Source organism: Phocoena phocoena, chromosome 8, assembly GCF_963924675.1.
Source record: "Phocoena phocoena chromosome 8, mPhoPho1.1, whole genome shotgun sequence".
NCBI lineage: Eukaryota > Metazoa > Chordata > Mammalia > Artiodactyla > Phocoenidae > Phocoena > Phocoena phocoena.
This window is the reverse complement of record NC_089226.1, coordinates 46,796,620-46,816,707: the sequence shown is the minus strand read 5'-3', so window position 1 is coordinate 46,816,707 and position 20,088 is coordinate 46,796,620. Positions and strand designations below refer to the sequence as shown.

Sequence of the window (20,088 nt, the reverse complement as noted above, 5' to 3'; positions counted from 1 at the left end):
AGGATGTCATGGGTCCTGCCCTCAAGGGGCTCAGAGTCCTGTCTCACCTCCACCACTGACAAGCTGTGTGACCTCAGGCAAATTACGTGACCTCTCAGAGCCTTCTTCTCATCTGTCAAATGGGGACAGAATACCAGCTGCAAAGGGCGATCGTGATGAGGAAGTGAAATAATACACGTGAAAGAGCTTTGGGAATCATAACGTGCTGTAAAGTAATGGCAGCAGCTTTGACTCTCACAGCGTTTGCTAATGTGTCAGGTACTGCTGAGGGAGGGGAAGCCACAGCGAGGTTAAACAGCCGCCTCTTTCCTGGGCTAGTAAGCGGAAGAATCTGGATTCAAACTCACGGCTGCCAGCTCCAGAGCCCACGGTCTTAACCACCGAGCCAGGCTGCTTAGGTGGCTCATTCTTGCTTAGGACACCATTCTAGCTCCATATTGCCTTATAGGAGGTGGCAGGGCAAAGGTATAGTGGACAGAAAAGACCAGGAAGTACCTGCCTTCTCAACCCCTCAACCCCAATTCTGGGTCCACAGAATCTGAGGTGGGTTTAGCGCTTTCTCCAAGGAGCCACACGGCTACATCGGAAAGACAGTAAGGTCTGAACTTCTTTTCTCAATCTCTTTGCCTCCTGGGTTATGCATCCTTGAGATTGTTTAGGACCCTGCCGTGGCAGTCGTGTGTGTGTGTGAGCGTGTGTGTGTGACCAAAGGATGAGAGTGGGACATATATGGTGCCTACCCTTCCACAGGCCACTTTCAAAGTGATCATCTAAAAGTCACTTAGAAGCAGCAAACATCCAGCCAAGGGGGATCAAGGAAGTAAATGATGATGTAACACCTAGATGGACAACTAGGCAGTCATTGAAACTGGTGGCTTTTAAGACTATGCAGCCACCCGGACAAATGTGTATGAGATTATTCAAAATGAAAAAAGCAGCATACAAAACGGCACAGATATCACAACTTCAACTGTCTGACACATACAAACAGCCTGCAAAGGGCATACACATAAATGATAAAAATAGTCTAACTCTTGGCATTTGCAGAAAATATTCACTTTTTAGTTCTTATAGAGGTGAAAGGGTCCACGGTAAATTATAATCTGTAATGTTTCCAAGTCACAGATTGGTTCAGTGGTGCATTAGGCTGCCAAGAGTGGATTTCTCAGTGCTGCATACACGGTTTCTGGGGCAGGTCCAATTCTCCAGTGGTACTGAAGAATTTTAGGATTTTCCAAAAATTTCTCAGTATATCTGCACTTAAGGTGAAAGGTCAACACTAATGAGGTACTACTGAGATATAAAGGTGACCATAAGAAGCTTTAAAAAAAAGTCCTGATATTTTATAATATTTATTTTATTTATAATAAAATGTTTTATGTCTGAAATACTTCAAAACTAAGCACTCCAAAAAACTGGGAAGAAAGTTTCTATATGGAGGTGACACGAAAATATAGCTTCTCATACTTGTACAGAACTTTCAGGTAATTCACTCCTTCTGAATCAAAAGTAGTTTGATCCTTCTGTCTTACATACTCTCATGCCCATTTTACAGTTGAGGAAGGTAGAGTTGTTCAAGGGTTTAAATAAATTGCCCAAACTCACACAGCCAGAAAATATCTAAGCTGAAACTGAGCCTTGCTTTGACTGGGTCTCATGACAGCGCCCTTTCCACCCCATCATTTGACATTGTGGGGACCAGGGAATGTGGGTTTGGCTCCTGACCCCCTCCCTGGTCCTCCTAGAAGAGTCCAGTAGTGGCTGGAAGTTCCAGCTGGTCCTGTAGACCAGGCTGGGGAGCAGTGACAGCCTGAATGGGGTCTGGGGAAAGACCGTGTCCACATCTCCAGCCAACTGGCTTTCCTTTGTCAGGAGGGAAAATGACTTCTCAAAAACAGCAGAGGGTGGAGCTTCCACACTGTCTTGGTACCACATGGAACAAGAATCCACATTCTTCCCTGTGTCCCACCGAGTGATTGGTTATAAGAATGACTGCCACCAAGGCATGGGACTATGAACTGGCCTGGGCCCTCCCCTGGCAACTCTCCTCTATCCTGGACTTCCTCACACAAATGTTAAAAAGAGAAGTTTTCAGAAGGCAGTATTGCCAGATAAAATACAGGACACCCAGTTAAATGTGAATTTCAGATAGGAGATATATATAAATATATATATATGTATATATATATATATATATATATATATAGATAGATAGATATAGATATAGATATATACATATATATATTTAGTATAAATATGTCCCAAGTTTTGCATGGAACATACTTACGTTAAAAAATGATTAGCTATTTATCCGAAATTTAAATTTAACTTGCATCCTGTATTTTTCTTTGCTAAATCTGGTAACCCCATCAAGAGAGGCAGAAGGAACCTTGAAGCTGGGAGGCAGTGTGCCGCAGAGGAAGGGGCATTGCCAGGCCCAGTGGCCCTGGTCAGATGCTCTCCTGGAGCACCCTCAGGACAGTGCGGTTTTAGAATCAGAAGGGGCTCTGGGCTCTGGAATCGGACACACCCGGGTTTGAATTCAGGCTCTGCCACTTAACTAGCTCTGCGACTTTGGGTACTTGTCCCTGCTTCATTTTACTTCTCTGTCCAATAGGGATAGTAACGATCTCCATTGCGTAATGCAAGCTCTTTGAGGAAAGGGTCCTTATTCATGTGCATCTCCCTAGTGATGTTTACATTAAAAAGTGTTTACTGATGTGAGTTGCATTTATTCTAGGACTGGGCTAAGGAGATGCTGAATTAAGAACTAGGAAAGTCTTAGAAATCACTTGGTTCGGCTTCCTCCAAACGAGTTTTCGAGACCCAGAAAGGTTAAATGAACTGCCTAAGGTCACAAAAAGAATTTGGTGGAAGCAGCTTCTAGAGCAGGGGTCTTCCCGGGTGGGATCAGCTTCCTCACCTCTGAGCCTGCTGCTTCCCCTCTGCTAGGTAGTTGCCAAGCTCCCGTTGGCACTCAATAAGCCTTCAGGTTAAGTAAGGCTCTAACCAAAGCAGATGAACCAGAGCTTCCTCCTCTGCTGTGGGAGTTGAATAGACCCTCCGTGGCTGTGTGCCTGGCTCTTTCTAAGGTGAAGAATCTGGCAGACTAAACGTCATGGAAAGCAAAATGGCTGGCTCGTCTTCGCTTGCCATATCATTGAGCACTGGGTTTAAGCTGGAGGAGAGACGAACCTCTTGGTCTGGAAAAGTATTTATCTTGCAGAACAATGGGCACATGAAGATGTTACTCAGAGAGTATCTGGGGGTCTGGGGAGGTCATGGGATTGGGTTCACGGTGTGGACACGGTGCACTTTCCCCCTCTGGGTGACAGTTATGCCCACCATGTACTTCTCTGGAAGCTCAGTTAAGCCCAAGGGTAAGCTACAAAGATCCTAGGAAGGGCCCCTTCACCGGTCACATGTGCACAGAGAGCCTGCGCCCGATGGCAACATGGGTGAACGCTGACTATTTATGAGCTGCAATAAAGACAGTCTTGCCAGGTGGAAGGAACCCTTCCATACCCAGCTCTGTGGGCGATCCCACGCTGCTTCAGCAACCAGTAACACCCAAGGCACAGCCTACCAGACTCTGTTGATGATCTGTCCCCTCCATCCCCCTCTTCAGTCATTTCCACAGAGACTTTCACATCACCTCTTTGAGAGGAAGATCCATTGAGGCTCAAGACTTCTGCAACAGAAGCCAAGCCCTGGGTTGTCCCATAGAACCTTTAGCACAGAGTGGGCCAAGCACTGGGCTTGGACTCAAACCTGGCGGAAGCCATTTCTGCCCTGGGGCCCCTTTTCCCATGTGAAACGAGGGGGTTGAGTGAGAAGTATTTATATATAATATCTAGGAAGTATGATATCTAATGTGAACAGTCTGTGACTCTGCTGTGTGTACATGAAACAAGATGGACAAACCAATCCACACACAGACACAAGGGAAGGAGGGCCTGAGCAGGTGCCCTGTCTAACTGGGCGGGGCTCCCTCCCCCTGGCCCTTTGGAACTTCATCACGGGATGTCCCTCCTTCCTGGGATCACGTCTCACATATTTATTTTTCCAAACCTCCTTGGTGTCAGCAGGTAAAAGTGACTCAGAGTTTCAGGGCTGTAGATAGCAGATGTTTTCCTTCAACAGGAAACCTGGAGGGGTGTTTTCTTTGACTCTGATTAAAGCCCCTTTTGCCTCAGAAGTTTTTTATAGAGACATACACACAGATGGTCTAGTTGTTCTGAAACTAAAGCCTTCACAGCAGCAACCCTCCCTGCACTGCCACGTAAGACGGAAGCTGCAAGGCAGAGCCTCCCTCTCCTGTTGCTGTGTCTTGCTCTGGGTGAGAGATGTGCCCCCAGACTTCTAGGGGAAAAATCTTGCAAACTGAGTATTTTTTAAAAAGAACTCTAGTGTGGAAGATCACATAGTCAATGCATTTGAAAAGACAGAAATCATTGTCTTCCGTCTTCCCAATGTTGGCCTCTTTGTAACTTTCTTGAAGAAGGTCTGGCGGGAGTTCACCTTTCTTTGTGGGGGAGGGCTGTGAAAATGGCATCGGTGTGCCCTAGTTTGATCCTGAGTGCCCATGGAACACAGACTGTGTGAAACACCTACTTTCTCAGTCTTCATTACCCAGTCTGTGACACAAATACTTGACATCTTGGAGCAGTGTGCCACCGTAGACAAGGCCACTCTGGTGCCAGAGAGACCAGGGTTCAAATTCCAGCTCCAACACTTAGAGCTGTGTGACCTGAAGTAAGTAGTTAACGTGTGTCAATCTCAGTTCCCTCATCTGTAAAAAGGGGAGAACAATATCTCATACAGTTGGTGTGAGAACGAAATGAGATTGAGGGACTTCCCCGGTGGTCCAGTGGTAAAGAATCCATCTTCCAATGCAGGGGAGGCGGGTACGATCCCTGGTCGGGGAACTAAGATCCCACATGCCACGGGGCAACTAAGCCCACGTGCCACAACTAGAGAGAGAAAACACTCATGCCACAACTGGAGAGAAGCCCGAGCACCGCAACAAAGAGCCCATGCACCTCAACAATAAAGATCCCGCATGCCGGAACGAAGATCCTGCGTGCCCCAACTAAGACCCGATGCAGCCAAAAAAAAAAAAAAAAAAATTAAATAAATAAAATAAAATTAAATAAATATTTAAAAACAGAGAGATTGAAATATACAAGGGCCCAGAACTATGCCTGGCCATTGCAGGTGCTGGCATAGGTCTTACTGGACGTGGTGAACACTGCTTTCTCTCTCGTCTGTGGTGTTGCATGGCAGGTCAGGCTGTGCCCTGTCCCCTCAGCTGGGGAATCCTCTGGTCCTTCCAAAACTCTCTCCCTTCCACGCCCAGGAGGGAGAGCTGAGGCAGAGGCCGAAAGCCCCAGGGGGGAGAAGCAGACACTCTGAGGAGACGTAACACATGAGCCATTAAAATGATCAATTAGGTGACAGTGTTGAAACACTGACAACTAAAAGATTCCACCCACGCCTGGCTCTCATTTATCTCCCTCAGCCTAGCAGAATGCCTGACACCTACTAAACACTTCATAAACTTAAAAAAAGATAAGTAAAGAGAAAGTGCTCACAAAATAATCTTCATTGAAGAAATCAGAACAAAATTAGGGGTACAGTATGATTCATTAGGTAATACTGTATCTACAGCTACGTATACACACAGAGAAACATCGGACAGGAGCACAACTGTAGCATAGTGGGAGAAACGCCATTTCCTTCTCCTTTTAAAATTCTGAATAATGTTTTAAAGTTACTTTAGTAATAAAAATTCTAAAAGTCAAGACATAATCTTTACTCATAAAGCAACAAAAACCCGGGCAGGCAGTGCGGTACGGTGTGGGGAGAGGAGCGCTCATGTGGATTAGGACCCACTCCTGCCACTTCTAGCAGATCTTCTTGGGCCAATTAATCTCTCTGGGCCTCAGTTTCCTCAGCTGTAAAAAGAGGGTAATAACTGAGCTCCACTCACAGGGTTATTGTCAGGCTGAAACAGGGTGGTCTGTGAAAAGGGCCTGGCCCTGATTACTCATAGTTTCTCACCATCTTTTCTGGTGGGTTTGCTACAAGTTGGCACTAACTCTAAACTTTAGCACATCATTGCTGAGTGCTGGACCTTCAGTGATAAAGGATCTAAGGCATCTGCTAGAGGCAACCAACACCCTTCCAAGGGATGCAATGGCCTAAGAATCAGTCTCAAGCCGTTCCACTTCTTGCCTAGAGCCAGCTTTTTGGAGAGAGAGAGAGAGAGAGAGAGAGAGAGAGAGGGAGGGCGGGAGGGGGAGAGAGAGAGAGAGAGAGAGAGAGAGAGATGGTCTCAAACAAATCCAGTTGGAACATGGCAGGAGGTGATGGATGGGAATAATAACTAACACAAAGTTTGCTATACCCATCCACGTTTGCGCGGTTCCACACATGTCCTTTTGGCTGAGGGACAATTTCAGTAAAACCCAGGCGTGTGGCTGGGGAGGGGAACCACAGTGCAGAGCAGACCTTGAAGATGGGTCTTAATGAGCAGCTATAAGGCTGTGCCACCATGCAGCCTCCCTTCTCCTAGGCTGGTGGGGAGGCATATAGAGAAGAGATTTAGCGGTGGGAGAATACCTAGCAACTTTCTGGTCCAGGCCCTAATTGTACCAGAAGGGGATGGTATCTAGACAGGTACAGGGACTCACCCGGCTGTCAGGGGTACCGGGACCAGGGTCCCTGCTTGCCGGGCCAGCACTTTGCGTGCTCTTCTTGTCCTCCCTCCTCCCCCTCCCACCCCCGTGACTTCTCAGCTCTGAAGCCAGGTCTGTCTGCTGCTCCTTCATTTGACCGTATCTGTGGATGAAGCCTGAATAAGCATCGCTTCTCATTAGAGGCTACAGTGCTTGTTCTTGTTTAGAAATGAGGATGTTGTGTGGCATCCAGGGAGGAAGGAGGCCATGCAGAGTCACAACAAGCTTTCTAGAGAAAGATCAACTCAGAATGCAAATAAGTATAAGCTTTTTGACGATATGAATCGAGAATCTAAAGAATGACCATTCCCTTTGCTTCAATATTTCCTTTTCTAGGAATTTATCCTTGGGAAATCATCAGAGATGGAAAGACTGATCTGCAAAAACGGGTATCACAGCACAATTATATTTGCAAGAAGACTAGAAACAACCTAAACGTCCAAGAGTGGAGGGTTTCTTACGTGAATTGTGATACACCAGGCAGCTATGAAAATGACCTTGTGGAATAATGGCTAGTGACCTGGGAGAAAACTCATGACATACATTACACTTAAAAAAGCAGGATACAAAACTGTATATGCAATATAAACTTAATTTTGTTTTTAATAAACGTTTCAGAGGGATAAGGCTGGAAAGAAATATCCCAAATTGTAAACAATGATTATTACTGGCTTGTGTGACTAATATTTTATTTTTAATACTTCTCTGGAGTTTTCTCAATGAACATGAGAAAACGTTTTTCTCAGATGGACATGCACTGTTTTTAAACCCAGAGATAAATATCACCAAGAAGAAATTCTTTTATGTTCATGATACAGAGACACAGAGCTGAGAACTGCAGACATGCACAAACACCATGACACAGCGTGGTGGTACCCAGAGCAAACTCTTGGCTGGGGTTTGAGCTCCTTAAATCCTAAACCTCCTGGAAGCCTGCAGGTGGCTCTCGGCCACAGCTCGGGTCAGTTTCTCTCCCTGGGTTTGCAGGATTGCTCATCTGCCTGATCCAGACATTTCAGCCCTTGGTCCTGGTGCTTTGAGTTTTAATCCTTTTACAGGGGTAGCTGGCCTCTAAAATGCTGAAAAAACACAGCCCAGCAGCCACTCTCGCCTCAGCGGCTTTCTTCACTAACGGATCAGAGAGAGGCCATGAGGGCAATGGAAGCTGCCTAGGGACACGGGACAAGGAAGCACAGAAAGCCCGCGCAGGGGATACCTTGGCAGGAGGTAGGGGAGCAAGAAGACCCAGCAGTGGCTGGGGGGAGAGGATGGGACTGGGAGAGTGGGATGGGCAACCAGGGAGGAGAGAGGTCCTGGCATCACAGCCATGTAGGGGAGGTGTCCTGGCAGCGGGGACCCCAGAATGAAATGGCCTGATGCTTTGTAAACAGAACCACCACACAGAGGTGCTCCCCACGCCATCCCAGCTGCCACCCTCTGGCTCCCGGCCCAGGCAGCGCGTTACCTCGTTGTTGGTGCCCACATCCAGCAGGACAGGGAGGCACTGCTGCGGGTTGACGCCTCCGCACGCCGTGTACAGGGCCAGCTTGCCCACGGGGATGCCCATGCCGTAGCAGCCCAGGTCTCCCAGGCCCAGGATGCGCTCCCCATCAGTCACCACCACAGCCTGAAAGACAAAGCAGGACGCCATCAATCAGGGACAGCACCTCCTGTGACAAAGTGCTCGTTTGTACAGCACGTCAGGCCTGTCGACTGGACGCCCACCGCCTCTGCGGCGGGATGAAACAGCTTGTCTGGGATAAGGCCAAAGGGTGCTTTCAACTGCAGGTGGCGGGCCCTTCCCCCATCCCCTCCCCTTTCTGGCAGGGCTGGAGAGAAACCCCGCCGAGGTGAGATGATGGAAAGACACCGGTCTGCATTCCGAGGTTCTGTTCCTGCAGGAACAGCTGGAGGGAACCCACACCGAGTCATTCTCCCTCAAAGGAATTAAGCAGACTCTCTCAGCTTGAGCTCTGGGGCTGGGGACAGGGAGGGAAGGCAGAATGAAAGGAGATAATAAAACAAGTGTTTATGCTGCTACTACAGCCCCGGGGTTTAGAGACCCATATATGTGCTCTCCGCCCTGTTCCGGGGTATAATAAATCCAATCTTCAAAAACCAGAGCTCCTTGTGACATCTGCTAGGGTCACTATTCCACGGGAAACCAGGAGGGTTCTCAAGCTGTACTGGGATTATCTTTGTGTTTTGGCAAAAAATCACAGAAGGCATAGTAGGCACTAGACATAGTACTAGTTCCAGGCTTACCTACTGTGAATTAACAGATGCTGATGGAGCTGATAGCAATGACAGAAATAGTCATATGATAATGATGGCTATTCATTCCCTCATTCATTCATTTAATACATCTTTATGAAACACCTGCTTTGCAGAAGACAGTGTGCCAAATCCCGGGGGAAGGAGGTTCAGTTTGCTCATCTATAAAAACAAGAATGCGTGGACCCAGCCCTCTAAAGGACTAATGGGCAAAAGAGAGATGGAACATGTATAGTTATACTGACTCTGGGGGGAAAGTGTGAGGGCAGCGGAACGGCTCAAGGGCAGCAGAGACCGAGAGAAGGGAGAGGTACTTCCTGTAGGATAACCTTTCTTAGGTGAGGGGACACACGTGCCACATCTTGGACAGGTGGAGATTATCCATCAGGGGTACAGCTGGGGAGAAAGGTATTTGATGCAAAAGGAAATTAAGGTTCAGGGTAGAAGTGGGGGGGATGTAGGCTGTGTGTGTGGTTTCAGGTCCCACGAAAGGAGAGAATGGAAAGTCAGACTGCAAGGGGCCCTGAATGTCAATCCAAGAAGAACCCACCAGGGTGACAGTGAAGTTGTTTATAGGTCACCTCAACTGGCTCTCCAGCACTGGTTCCCTCCATCCCTAAATGAGTGGAGTTTATGGGGCCACCCAGCCCTCCACCGGAACCAGCTGTGGGTCAGGACTTAGGACCAGCTCTGAGCTGTGGCTGTCCTGGTTGGCCCCAAGCGTGGTGCCTTGGGCACCGCAGAGGTCAGTTTACTCCACGCAGGTACAGTGGTGGGCTGGGCACCGGCGATAAAGAGACGAAGACCCACTCCTACTGGGGAGGGTTTATGATCCAGCACCCACAGGCTCCGTGGAATCTTCTCTCTCCCAGGGTGAGAGCACACAGGGCTGTGCTGCCTTTTGGTAGAAACAGGTGTAGAGACTCGTAAAGCCACACCTCCACTGCTGGAAAGGGGCTCTGGAGAGCGCAGCGGCCCCATGAAGGTCGTGCTGTCCCCCCTAGATTGGTCTCCTGCCTCCTGGGCGAGTGTCCCCGTCCTGCATCTCACTTGCTCCTCCCCAACCCTGGCAGGGAGGCCCGTCTGGGATAGTTATCTGTGTTTCACAGGTGAGCAAACTGAAGCTCCTGGACCTTCATGCTCTGTACATATTTGTTAAGTATCAGCCAACCGCCAGGCACTGTGCTGGATGTTTCCACATCAGTTATCTTAGAAATATTAGATAACTTACCACGGGCACCTTGCTTGTATATGTGGCAAGTCGAGATTCTAATCAGGCTTTGGGTACCTGGTTCAGGGCTCTTTCTACAACACGGCTGGGCTGGGAAAAAGCACCTGTGCTCTTGGCAAAGTCCTGTCCCGCCTTGGTGCTGCCCTCTCCGCAGCCTCTGACCCGCTGCTGGCAGCTCTCCCCAGTGAAGCCTGTGCCTTCACGTTACCCCTGAGTGCCCAAACTCTGGGCATTTCTCTACCATCTCTCCTAATCAGAGCCTCCCTATTCTGGTTCCCATTCTCTTAGATTTCTCTCTGCTGAGGGCCAGTGAGTGACACGGAGTTCAACAGAGGAAATCGGCTACGACTCCAGGGTGTTCTCCTTATAACTCTGGGGCCTTTCAGGATGGTAGCGGGGGGACTTCCCTGGCAGTTTGGTGGTTAAGACTCCACGCTCCCAATGCAGGGGGCATGGGTTCGACTCCTGGCTGCGGAACTAAGATCCCGCCTGCCGTGCAGTATGGCCAAAAAAAAAAAAAAAAAGATGGTAGCGGGGCTCTGCAGGGCCACCCTCCCAGCCTGGGGATGGATGTCCAAAGGTGCTTGACTACATGCCTGACTCCTCCGAGGGAATGTCTCACCTCCATCTGTCATCCACTCTCCATCCTGTAGTGCTAAATGGCTGGGTTATTGCAACAGCTTCACAACCAGGCTCAAAGGCCTTTAGTTACTTCTAACTGTCCATAAAATAGAGTCCAAAAGGCTTATCTCTTTAATGACAGGAACCCAACATACCTTCTGAAACTCTACACACAATTGCCCCCTCTAGCAGAACTGGCCTCACTCCCATCGGACACACTCTGAATTCACCAATAATCTCTAGCCTCTCAGCCTCTATATTCCTGTCACTTTCTGCTCTTTCTCCAGCAGTGCAAATCCTGCCCGTTACAACCCAATGTGATTTCTCCTGGCACTGGCTGTATCTACCACACACCTGGCCTGCTCAACCTTCCTGTCTGCCTGCCTGCCTTCTGCAGACATTTATTAAGTACCTACTGCTTGCCAAGCCCTGCATAGGTGCGATTTAAAAATCTGATGGTGACAGCATTTGGGTTCTTATTTAACATTTTAAAAAATGTCCATTTAATCTCACCAAATAGCCTAAAGGTTAATGGCAGGGGTTTGGGCATCTGATAACCAGTATTCGGATCTAGGTTCCTTGATAACCCGCCAATATGTAATCTTGGGTCATCAGATAACTTTTCTGAGTTTTAATTTTCCATAAAATGGGAATAATAATAACGTCTAACTCGTCAGCTTGTTGTAAAGATGAAATGAAATAATAAGTGTCTCATTTTAACCAGGTGCTTTGTGATTGGCAAATGGCCGCTGCTTGTATGAGTACATTGATGGTTAGGACTGGGGGCAAAGATTACATAGTAGAATTTTTAATTGTTTCATCTGTCTTTAGTTCAACCTCACCATAGAAAGGCCATGCAACAATTATATCTGTTAAATGAGTGAATGAAAAGGAAACCAAGGGGAGACCTTGGCAGCTTTTAAGCAAGTCTGGCCATGAGAAACTCAACCGCATTCTAACCTTGACATTGTCATTCATTCCAATGGCAAATACTGTCACCTCTCAGCAAACACTTACAGCTCACCATCTGCCAGAGATTGCCACTTGGATGTCCAACAGTCCTCTCCAATCCTCCAAGCCCTTTACCAAATGAATCCGCTTTTCCCCTTCTCTCCTTCTCAACGTTCCACTTCTGCTGTCCTCCCTCACTCTGTTACCTCCTACCTCCCGGGCTCAAAACTGCCCAATCTACTTTGACTTCTTCTGTCATCAGTCAACCACAGTCAATTGGGCACCAAGTTCTGCTGATTTGACCTGCTTCCATTTTTCTCACCTGTTTCATGATCTTCATCCCTATTGCTAACCTTAGACCAGCCCATCTGCGTCTCACTTGACCACTTTAGTGGTTCCCTGATTGGTCTTTCTATTCTTGGATTCTCCCTACTCCATTTCATTTTTCCAAAGCACACCCAGATTTGTCATGTTCTTGCTTCCAAACCTCCGATGGCTCCTGATGCCTATAAAATAAAGCTCAAACATCCTCGACTGACATTTGAGGCCTTCCGTGGTCTACGCCCAATCTGCTCTTTGAATTTCCCCTTTATCCACTCCATGCTGCATCCAAACTGAAAGGCTGTTAATCTTTATAAAGTGTGTGTTTTCTTGACTATACACCATCTTATACCTCAATCCCTATACTTCCTTGATCCAAACCCTACCACCCTTGCACGTTTCAAGGAACAATTCAAAAGGCACTTCCGTCCATGAAGCTTCCCTTCTGGAAGTTATCACTCCCAACTCTGCATTCCTATGGCATTTTCCTCTCCCACAGCACCTATCCCTTTCTTCCTTGTATTATAGTTATATATATTTCCTTGTCTTTCATAGCAACTCTTTAAGGGCAAGTAAAGGGTCTTGTCCCCTTTGATTCTTTAGCGCTTAGCTTGGGACCTGCAATGTGATATGAACTCAGTAACCGATGGACAAGGTCATAGATCCAACACAGAGAGCAAAGGCTCTTCTCCATGGGACTGAATTCAGAACTGGAGTAGATGAGCAAGTTCAGAGAGAAGATGCTGCATCCTGTTTCTCGTGACGTCAGTGGAGCCAGAGCTGTGGGTCACTGGAGAAGTCGGGGTCAAAAGGCTGAGGGCAAACTTGAGCAGCACCCTGGGGTTTTAGAGCCCAGCAACAGCTACCAGTGGACTGGCTCACAGTTTCCTTGTTCGGATGGCTTTTACAACTCATAACCCCTCTGTAGTATTTCAGATGGCGAGGAGGAGATTGAGATGACTGAGGGATGGTGTGGCCCATTCTTTCTCTGCCTGCCTAGCTTCTGACTTACTGCCACCTCCCTCAGCCTGGGTGGACCCAATGGGGCTGACCCAGGACTGATCAGAGGATCACGCCTCCTTGCTTGCTCTGGCTCTGGTTTCCCTGGACTTGGAGCTCTGGGCATGGGCTGCCCATAGCACTGTGTGTGAGGCCCTCCCCTTCCTCCTGCTGTGCCTTCCTTCCTGCTTATCCTTCCCTTTCCTCCTCCTTTTTTCTCTCTCTCCACAACATAAATAATGCACAGTCCGTGGTCTCAAATCTTGGTTCCATCCCTCATGAGCAAAGCTGAGCTAACCTCTCAGCTTCTTTGTCTATAAAATGGGGATGACAACAACCCCTGCCTCTTGGAGGGTCACTGGGAGAAGTCAGTGAGTTAGTCTGTGTGGAGCACTTAGCAGAATGCCGGTGAGGTGGACAGGGTGCTGTGCCGCCCAGATTCCCCTTTTAGGAACGAAGGGGTTATTCCCCCAGTGGTACCCTCAGCTATGAGCCTATTCTGAGACTTTCCTCAACTGAAGAGAGCCACCTTGACCAAAGTCACACCCCATTCCCAGGGCAGCAGCCCACAACCAATGAATGATGGATGTAGGGGTACCAAGGCCCAGATCCCTTGGCCCAACTCAGGATGACTCTGAAGGACCATCCCTGTTCATGAGCCTCCTAGCACACCCAGCTGGGTCTTCCGATGGCTCCCACTTAGCCCAACCTCTCTCCCTTTTTCCTGTCCTGCTTCCTTTCCTTCTAGAGGTGTCGATCCCAAGAGCACTGCCTAATATGCCAATCTTCATCTCAGAGAATGTTTCCCAGGAAAGCCAACTGCTGACACCGAGTGGGGTTTAACCTATACTGGGCGTGTGCATGACAGGCAGGCACTTAGCACTAACATCTGGTCCAAGTTTAAAGGCCCAAGTGGCTGGTGCCCAGAGGCAGGGGATGCTCCTTTGGCTCCAGTACTCAGCCACCTCCCAGCAACTCCTTCCCAAAGCTGCTGGGACTGGGATGAAGGAGAGATTTAGGACCTTGGGAAATCTCTTGGGGAGGAGGGCTTTTCTGAGTTGACCATTCCTCCTGGCTCCGGGAAATGGTCTCTGTGGGAAAGAGTCAGAAAAGCAGTTCTCACTCCCCTTTGTGATTTATGCTGGAAAGCTCTGGGTGGGCCAGGCTGGCCCATCCTCCCTGAGCAAGAGGGGCCCACAAAACTTCATGGTCCCCAAGACCTGAGCTTTGGCCTCACTTCCCTCACAGCCTACTCCTATTACATCTCAGTCTGCAGTTCCGCTTTCTGGCTGGGAAGCCACAGAAACTCAGCTTTTATCTTCTGAGTTGTTTCAGAAGCTTCTCTGAACTACCCCTCCCCTCCAGCCAACAACATCAAGGTCCAGAGATACCTGTGCCTTGCAAAACTCTGCCTGCCTGCCCTATTCAGAAGCTGGGGAAGCGATGGCTCAGCAGCAGGGCTCTGGGTTACTTGTGGATGTACTTGTGGATGACCGTGGGTACCACTTAACACCAGCTTGCTCATCTGAGAAAAGTCACACCCCTACCCTACCGCTTCTCCAAGACCCACCTGGAGGGTTTCAGAAGCACTCCTTACTCCACTCTGGTCACAGTGTGAAAATCAAATGAAATACTGAAGGGGAGTCTCCATTAGCACCAGAGTACCATGAAAGGGTTAATGAGCAGAGATTCCCTACTTAGGGAAGGAGTTCTTCATCTCCTCTTTTAAAGGTAACTGGAGAAAACACACCAATAAACAAGAAAAACTGTGGCTTAGAACATTCTGAACCTTTGAAAGGGCAGCCCTGGAGTGAGAGAGAAGGACCGTCCTGAAAAAGGCCGGTGACGGGGCAGGGTAGAGACTAGGGGCAACCTGATCAGTCCTATTTGACTTGTACACATGCCAAATTATGCACCCAATATTCAGAGCTCCTGGTTTTTCTAGAGAAGTCAGAAATCCAGGGTTTAAAAAAAATTTTTCTTTCAAATGAAGTCTCTTAATTTTAAAATGTTGTCCACGAATTCAAATTTTTCAAAAGTCACTTTATTTATTCAACAAACTTTTATTTATTATCTTTTGTATATCAGTCGCTATGCTAAATAGGTTCTGTTGATCCAAAGATGAATAAAAGAAAGTACTTCCCCTCTAAGACAATTTAAGAAAACACCCCCCACAAACACCCAAGGAATTTAACAGAAAATACTTCTACCAATTATATGACTCTCAATGTTTTTAAAAATTGTATTTGCAAATAAGACGATCAAATTTTAAATGGGACAACTGCTCTCACTTGAGCTATAGCATATAAAATTAATAACATTAAAAAGTAAAATTAAAGTGAGTGTTTTTCAAAGAATTCCTTTTCAACTGCTAAAATTTGTTTCATTTTTTAAAAATTGACTTTATTGCTAATAAGACCAGCCAATGTGCCAGAAGGAATCTAAATAGGATGCCAATACATACTGTTCACAACACAGATTCAGAATTAAAAACTCTTGGCCTTTTTTGGGTCCAGGTCTCCTTAGACAGTTTTCCCTCCAGCTTTGCTTTGACCCCAGCCACTGTGAGAAGAGGATATAAAACACTGTGGGTTCCAGAATGTTCTGTGCCTGGAAGATCTCCATTCAGAATTTTTGGCCAAATGTCCCATTAATTCCCCTTTGACTAAGGCACTTTGGGGTCAGATGAACTTGGGGTCTATGAAGATTACAGAAAAGGGACTGGGTCCACAGTTCACACCAAGGCTACATGTTTCTGAAATTTGGGGTGAGGCCAGACTCTGCTGTAGGGATTTAGGAGGGAGTTAGCTCGGGGCAGCCTTTCCCTAATGAAAGAATTTGTTTTTCAAAAGTCACTTTAAATCAAACATCTCTAGGGACCAAATCGACTGGCTGCCCTTTTGTGGTCTGTGGTTCCCTGGTAAGGGGACCCCCTCCTCGGCCAGCCTTAGGCGTCTGCAGTCTCTTCCCTGCACTGCTGTGTGTGCTACAGCCGCCTCGTCCACCTCCAGCAATGACAGAGTCCATTCAAGTGCCCTTCAGTGTTGTACAGAATTTATCATAGTTAATCCTCACAATTTCCTGTTGTGAGATCAGAGAGGTTATCCGAACACACAGCAGGTAAATGGAAGATTCAAGACCAGAACTCAGGTCTGCCTGGTTGCAAAGCCAGAGCTGACTCTTCTACATAGTTTCTGAGACTGACCTCTGGCCTCCTCCAAAGTGAAACAGGAGTATAGGGGTGGAGGGGGAGAGGTGGCCCCAGGCATTCACCCGTCCACTCTGGGGTACTGCAGGGTGAGTGGCCAACAAGCCACCCTGTTTGTTCCTCATCCTCGGGCTCCTGTCTTCGGCAGCACAGACAGTCTACTGTAATTGTTTCCAGGTCAGTCTCTCTAACTAGCCTGCAAGCTCCTTGAGGTTGGGCCTGTGCACCTTCTTTAACCCTGAGCCCCCAGAGAACTCTTACAGAACAGATGTTACTAAATGGCTGTTGAATGCAACTGAATTAGATGCACTGGCCCAGATATCTACTCACGAAACTTATGCTTTTCCTGGAGGCTCTGGATACTTCGCCTTGTTTGAGGCCTGCCGAGTTCCACCTCTCCCAGGGTGACCCCAAAGCCCTCATTTCTCTTTCTCTAAAATCACAACAGATGCATCTCCATCTCTCTGGAGACACTTAGAACTTAGAAGGTTCTCAGAATATGTTGGTTGAAGTCCATGGATACTTAGCATTCAAGGTTCTATTTTGAATTCATATCTTGATTTCCCAGTCAGAGTGAAGCAATGTGGGGTCGGGGTCTGTGTTCTTCTCATTCTACACTCCTCAAAGCAGAGTCCTGGGTGCAGTTTTGTAAAGTTACGCCCTGACAAGAGGAGTGATGGGGACCTGAAATCCAGCCCATGAGCCCCTCACCAAGGCCCTGTGCCAGCCTGGAGGAAGCAGTGCTTTTCTCTTACTGGTTAAAAGGGGGTGTCTTTTCATCTTATTTTTTAATTCCTCATAGCTTGCACAGAGGCACCACAGATGTTAGTGCAGACCCCATCTCCCTGCTCCTGGCACAGGCCTGATACCTGGAAGATGTTCATTGTGTCCACCTACTGAGTTCATTCAACTCAGCAAGCATCTACTGGGTGCCTACTGCGGACAAGTTTCACCACGGCTGAACCGTCCAGGAAGGAGGAAAGATTAGTCTGTAGGACCTCAGAGCACGGGAAGGCTGGAGTTAACTTCCCATCGAGTGAGCTGGTTTCCCTTAATGTGCTCAAGATTTTATTATAGATTCATCCTAGACACACCTTGGAAACTTGCTTCTTCTGGGACTGGGACCAAAAGTTGCAGGGCCAAGGCTTGCACGTAACCAGAGTCTAAGCAGATAGGCAGGAAAGAAGAGCACAGGGCACATCACACCCAGACAGAGATGTACGAGTTGAGCTCTTCACTGAGGCCAGGACTGGAGTCCAAGGGCCTCAGCTGTGGCTCAGGCCTGGCTGCTGAGAGCCAAGGTCTTGCCCTACTGGCTCTGGTTCTGAATGTCGCCACACACCCGAGAGGGACAGAAGTGGGTGGGACACAAGGAGAGGTTGGTAGAGAGAAGCTGTACTCAATGCCTGGTGGATAGAGGTGGCCCAGGGAACTGGCAGGGATGGAGGGAGGGAGGGCCTGAGAGCAAACAACTCTCAGCCTTCCAGCATTGCCCCGAGAGGTACATATACTGGGCTTGGTCAGGTCCAACCACTCCCCTGCTCGAGTGCCAGAAACGCCCTCACCAAGCAGCCAGAAGATGTTCTGTAATTTTGCTTCACCCATTTGTTTGCAGAAGTGACAATGATCTTAGAATCCAGAGTCCCTGAAACTCTTCCATAGAAGTCCCCATGACAGGAGGAGATCTGGGGACACAGCCAGAGGCTAACACGTTTCTACAAAGCTTCACCAATTTTGCATTCTATATTATATCCTGTTTGTTACATATAAAAAAGTTTCCTTAAATGTTTCAAGTAAAATTGATGCTCCAGGAAACAGTGCCAGGTTCATTTTTGCCACTCTGCATATGCGTCCCGTCCCCCCCGCCCAACACATACACTGCAGTGTACGGCCAGGTGTGAAGACATCGCTCATCATAAACCTTTTCTCTTGGTGCAGAATGTCCCTGCCCTCTATCTTATTCCCTCCAACGCCAGACCGTCCAAACTCTACCCCTCAACTCAAGGCCTTGCTCCAATGTCACCTCTTCCACTAAGTCTTCCCAGATCCCCTTCAGGCTAAAAGTAATCTCGGCCTCCTTGAACACCCCCAGCTCTTCAGTGTGCCTTGTTTATCTCTGATCAGCTTCCACCTGTTAATCTTTTGTGTCTCTGTCTTATTTTCCTCATGAAAAGTCAGCCACTTGAGAAGAGGGTCTATGTTGGAGTTTTCCCTGAATCCACCATGGAAACTGGCAGTGTGTATATTCATCAGGTACGCAATACATGCACTACTACTACTACTACTAGACATTTTCACACGGATGCCTGGTTAATGCAAGCCTTTACTCCGTGGTGCATCTGTGCTCGGCTGTAACTGGTCTATGGTCTGGGCCTGGGGAAGGGATGCAGTGTCTTGCCTTCAGTGTTGTAATGGCCCATTTCATAGCTGAGAATGACTCTAGTCCAGGCTGAAAGGATTCATCCAACAATAGAACAATATCAAAGAAAACAGGGCCATACCTTAATATTATCTTCTGGCCAAGAGTTCAGCATTGTTGCAAGATGGCCCTTGTCATGAATGGTGATAAACAGCCCACTGGGAAAAGAAAAACACATACACACAGAGAAACCAGTCAGACTAGGAACAGAGCAAAGACTACAAGTACTGTGTATCATTGCATCAGTTAATTTTAACCATAGACCTGGGCAAAAGGGGTCCCTGCCCAAAGCCCCAGCAATGTTAGAGAGCCCTGCTCTGGTTTTCCTCCAAGTCTTCCCCTCCAGAGGGCAAAGAGGTCCACGGGGCCGAGGGATGTACCCACCCGGAGCCTGTGTTCACAGAGCCTGTACCTTCCGTCCTCTCTCTAGATCAGGCACACAGGACCCCAGAATTCTCTGATTGAGTGGTCTCAAGGCTGCTTTTAGGGACTCTGTGAGCCTTTTCTCTGGGTCCCTCCTTCCAAGTACAGACTACACTGCAGTGGGTGGATCCCTGAGCCTGGGGCTATGACTAGTACTTGGACGTGTGGGTTGTGATGTCCAGACACTCATACACATGGCCTCTTGCAGTGGGGGATGGAGCTGGGGATAGGAAAGGGGTGGGGCTGCCAGCCTTGAGCCAGTTTTAGGGTCTGAGAATTCTAAATTCAAACTTGGCCTTCCAGACCATCACGAAGGTATATTTGTAAGGGTAGGAGGACGAGACATATTTTACTCAACAGTTTATTAGCAGTTAACAGTTATTAACAGTTACTGAATTTTGTGACCCATTATCTAAGTCATGCCCTCGTCAATAGTAAACACCCATGGCCCTGCTCTTTGGTCTCACCAGGCTTGTAAAACTCTCACCCCTTGAGGAAACCCACTTTCTGTTCCCTGTGCATCTCCACCCAGGCAGCCGAAGGCAGATGGAAACAATCCTACTACAGGGCAGACTGATCGGTGCCACCATCCACTCATCCCTGTCAGCCCACGTAGACTCTCAGTACTGACCAGCCTCTGTGCCCACAGAGTTTCTCTGGTCAAAATTCACTCTTTTCACTCTTTGCAAAGACTGTTTCAAAATCCTCTGTTCTCAAACCTCCAACTGCCTCACCCTTCCCCCCGCACTGCCCTTGTCTCTGATGTCACAGGAAGCATCTCTGTCAGTTTCCCACCAGTGAATCTACAAACTTCTGCATCCACAGCCAACCTCTTCATTCCTCTTGTTCCAGTGAAAATTACAGAGCCTCACACCGTTGATTATCCCTCCTCCCTCTCTCT

At 48.0% G+C, this 20,088-nt stretch overlaps 1 protein-coding gene across 1 annotated transcript in view; it reads right to left on the bottom strand.

Annotated features, from left to right (window-relative positions):
• Window positions 1–20,088, bottom strand: part of ME3 (malic enzyme 3) — a 199,204-nt gene that overhangs the window by 46,283 nt on the left and 132,833 nt on the right. The window contains exons 5-6 of the mRNA XM_065881257.1: window positions 18,847–18,922; window positions 8,206–8,367 (exon numbers count right to left, since the gene is read on the bottom strand). Coding sequence (XP_065737329.1) covers window positions 8,206–8,367; window positions 18,847–18,922 — 238 coding nt within the window. The remainder of the gene's footprint in view (window positions 1–8,205; window positions 8,368–18,846; window positions 18,923–20,088) is intronic.